At 36.8% G+C, this 3,853-nt stretch overlaps 1 protein-coding gene across 1 annotated transcript; it reads left to right on the top strand.

Annotated features, from left to right (window-relative positions):
• The first annotated feature begins 487 nt into the window (after positions 1–487).
• LOC122124202 (olfactory receptor 6C3-like) lies at positions 488–1,426 on the top strand. Its single transcript, XM_042698912.1, has one exon. It carries the CDS (start codon positions 488–490, stop codon positions 1,424–1,426), a length of 939 nt encoding a protein of 312 aa, XP_042554846.1.
• The last annotated feature ends 2,427 nt before the right edge of the window (positions 1,427–3,853 follow it).

The raw sequence follows: 3,853 nt of genomic DNA, 5'->3' as shown, positions 1-3,853 counted from the left end.
AACGAAAATTAAAACTAGAGTAAATCCTATTAAGCTTAGTAATTGTGATTGGGTCATCTATTACCACCAGTGAAGTTTCTAACTAGGTAAATTCAAATTAAAATGTAGATAGTCCTAAAAGCATAATTTTGGAAACTAGGAAATAAGTTCTCAGATTTTGAATATATTGTTACAGCAATCTGTTATTAGAAGGAATATTGCACATATGCAAAATGTGATTACAGATAAAGGTATTACTTTAAATCACCCATGAGAGAACTCAACCACACACACAGTTGTGTGCACACACTTCCTTTTCCACATCAGATGTGCATAGGCTTTCTGTTTTCATCAGAAAGAACACAAGTTGTAAAATCTCTAATAGAGAAAAAAGCCCATGTCTTCATTTCATTGTCATACTAACAATATTTAAAAGTCAAATTCCTTTAAATTTATCTTTTTTTATTTTCTTTTCACCAATAGGTTTTGTTGGAAGAAACATGTTAGCATGAGAAACCACACTACGATCACAGAGTTTGTACTCTTGGGCATATCAGATGATCCAAAGCTGCAGGTTGTCATTTTCATTTTTCTATCTATAACTTATATACTAAGTGTCACTGGAAACTTAACCATCATCACGCTCACCCTACTAGACTCACGTCTGAAGACTCCAATGTATTTCTTCCTCCAGAATTTCTCCTTCTTGGAAATTATATTCACCAGTGTCTCCATGCCTAGATTTCTGGGGTCAATCATTACTAAAGTCAAAACCATTTCTTATAACAACTGTTTGGCTCAGTTGTTTTTCTTCATCTCCATGGGTGTGTCTGAATTTTTTCTTCTGACTGCCATGTCTTATGACCGCTATGTTGCCATCTGCAAGCCTCTGCACTATGCTACCATCATGAGTAAGAAAATCTGCATCCTGCTGGTCTGTGTTTCCTGGCTGGCAGGATTTCTGACCATTTTTCCACCCCTCATGCTGGTCCTCAAATTAGACTTCTGTGCTTCCAATGTCATTGATCACTTCTCCTGTGACTACTTCCCCATTCTACAACTCTCCTGCTCAGATACCTGGCTTTTAGAGATGCTTGGCTTTTACTTTGCCTTTATTACTCTGTTGTTCACATTGGCCTTGGTGATTCTGTCCTACATAGGCATCATGAGCACCATTCTGAGAATTCCATCAGCCAACCAGAGGAAAAAGGCCTTCTCCACCTGTTCCTCTCACATGATTGTCATCTCCATGTCTTATGGAAGCTGCATCTTCATGTATGTCAAGCCTTCAGCCAAGGACAGGGCCTCGCTGACCAAAGGAGTAGCCATTCTCAATACCTCCATTGCTCCCATGTTGAACCCTTTCATTTACACTTTGCGGAACCAGCAAGTAAAAGAAGCCTTCAAAACTTTGGTTCATAAAGTAGTGTTTTATAAGAACAAATGAACTTGTGTTAACATGAATGAATGAATGCTTGCTACTGTGAAGAGTCAAAAAGTGTTAATGAAGCTTTCATTGTCCCCTATCATGTACAATTGCCTGCATGCCTATCTTCTTGGCTTTAGGGAACGTTTAGAAACTGAAAATAATTAAGTTGTGTCTTCCTTAAGGGGTTCAGTTTCATTGTAATCATTAGTCTAAAACTCTGTTCTATTTTTGTTTTTTGTTTTTTTGAGACAGACTAGCTCTGTAGTCCAGACTGATCCTGAAATTCCTGATTTTCCTGCTTCATCATGAAGAGTAGCAAGGATCACAAGCTTGAGCTCTAGCTCTCAGCTTGACTTAAAATTCTAAATAGAAAACCAATGGCTGTTGAAATCCCTTGGATGGTTACTCACATGATAAAAATTATTTATAGCATAATGACTAAGAACCCTATATTGTTCTAATAAGTGAAGCCTTGAATGTTCTCTTCTCTATTATTATGCCAAACCCCTTTAAAATTTGTGGGAAATGCAAATTCATTAAATTTACTATATCTACCCAAATCTAGAATTCAATCATTGTAATGATCTTTTGTTTTTCTCCTTACAAATACTTTGAATATTTGAATTATATTGGTAGTTTTACATTACCTTCTATTTCTAATTGTGCTTAAATTATGTGTTATATCTAGTTTCATATGTTGCTCTTATCAACATTTGTAAAATTAATATAAAAAGACAAATATATAGATGGACATGGTATTTCTTATTTAATCTAAAAATCTGATAGGGATTTCCTAAAACTATAATACCCTTTAGGTACAGAACTCGAGGGAAAAGTGGTGAAAAAAATAGCAACAGTTGAGCTCGCTGGACACTGATGAAACTGAACTATACAAGTAATTCATAGGTGGAGACAGAAGACACTGTACAAAAGAAAATGTGCTCATTACCTGACTCATGTAATTGCTGTGTACATCATTGTTATAATAACAATAAAGAGAGACTAGAAATGTTCTATAAGCCTATCCTACTTAACCCCTTCATGTTCATATGGACAAATAAACATTTTTATAAATAAGTTAGTTTCTTCTCAGAAAAGTTCAGCTATTTGACTAAAGTCATTGAGTAATTGTATGCAACCCAACAGCTTGATTTAAAAAACACACAAAGCCTTTGTCCTTGTATATTGTGCATAGTTTTTCCTAAGGACCTGAACAATTTTATTGGCTTTTTTTTAAATTTAATTTAATTTTATTTGTGAACATACTGTACAGAGGGGTTACAATTACATGGGCAGGATAATGCATACATTTCTTACCAAGCATTGCATCCTCCTCCTTTGTTTACCCTTCACCTCCCTTCCCAGCCTCCCCCCTCCCCCCCAATCCCAATCTTTCTCCTTCCCCCCCCTTCGCCCCCCTCCGCACCGACGTTGTAAAGCTCGTTTTGGACATGACAACTTGTACTTCTCATTGTTGCAACAGGTCCACCTGTATCCTTAAACAACTGGTTATTCCCCATCTCCTCTACAAGTTATACTGACATCAAATATAGTGAAAGCTGGGTTATACTGTGGGGGAGGGACATACAAAGCAACAAAGAGATAATCTTATAAATGCATTAGAAACACATGCATGAAAGAAAAAAACATTAAAATACATATCTAAGGGTTCATTTTTCTGACATCACATTATCTGACCTTTTCTGCTTGACTCATACATATACTAGATATTGCAAATAAGGGAAACCATGGGACCTATGTTTCTTTGGGCCTGGCTTACTTCACTTAATATAATTTTTTCCAAGTTTTTCCATTTCCTAACAAATGGGGCAATGTCATTCTTTCTGATGGAGACATAAAATTCCATTGTGTATATATACCACATTTTCTTGATCCATTCATCTACCGAGGGGCATCTGGGTTGGTTCCATATTTTTTTTTTTAATTTTATTTTATTTTATTTGAGAACATACTGTACAGAGGGGTTACAGTTACTTGGGCAGGATAATGCATACATTTCTTACCAAGCATTGCAACCTCCTCCTTTGTTTACCCTTGACCTCCCTTCCCAGCCTCCCCCCTCCCCCCCACCCAATCATACCCCCCTCCCCCCCCCACACACCGACATTGTAAAGCTGGTTTTGACATGACATTTTGTACTTCTCATTGTTGCAACAGGTCCACCTGAATCCTTAAACGACTTGTTTGTCCCCGTCTCCTCCACATGTTATACTGACATCAAATATAGTGAAAGCGGGGGTTACACTGTGGGGGAGGGACATACTAAGCAACAAAGAAATAATCTTATAAATGCGTAAGAAACACATGCATGAAAGAAACAAAAACATTAAAATACATATTTGAGGGTTCGTTTTCCTAACATCACATTATCTGACTTTTTCCGCTTGACTCATACCTATACTAGATATTGCAAATAAGGGAAAC

The sequence above is a fragment of the Dipodomys spectabilis genome, unplaced genomic scaffold (assembly GCF_019054845.1).
Source record: "Dipodomys spectabilis isolate Male_0828 unplaced genomic scaffold, ASM1905484v1 ptg000234l, whole genome shotgun sequence".
NCBI classification, from domain to species: domain Eukaryota; kingdom Metazoa; phylum Chordata; class Mammalia; order Rodentia; family Heteromyidae; genus Dipodomys; species Dipodomys spectabilis.
The sequence above is the reverse complement of the archived record's forward strand: the minus strand, read 5'-3'. Positions and strand labels throughout refer to the sequence as shown.

Excerpts from the sequence above, each read along its gene's own strand:
- LOC122124202 (XM_042698912.1), top strand. The coding sequence starts at position 488 with ATGAGAAACCACACTACGATCACAGAGTTTGTACTCTTGGGCATATCA.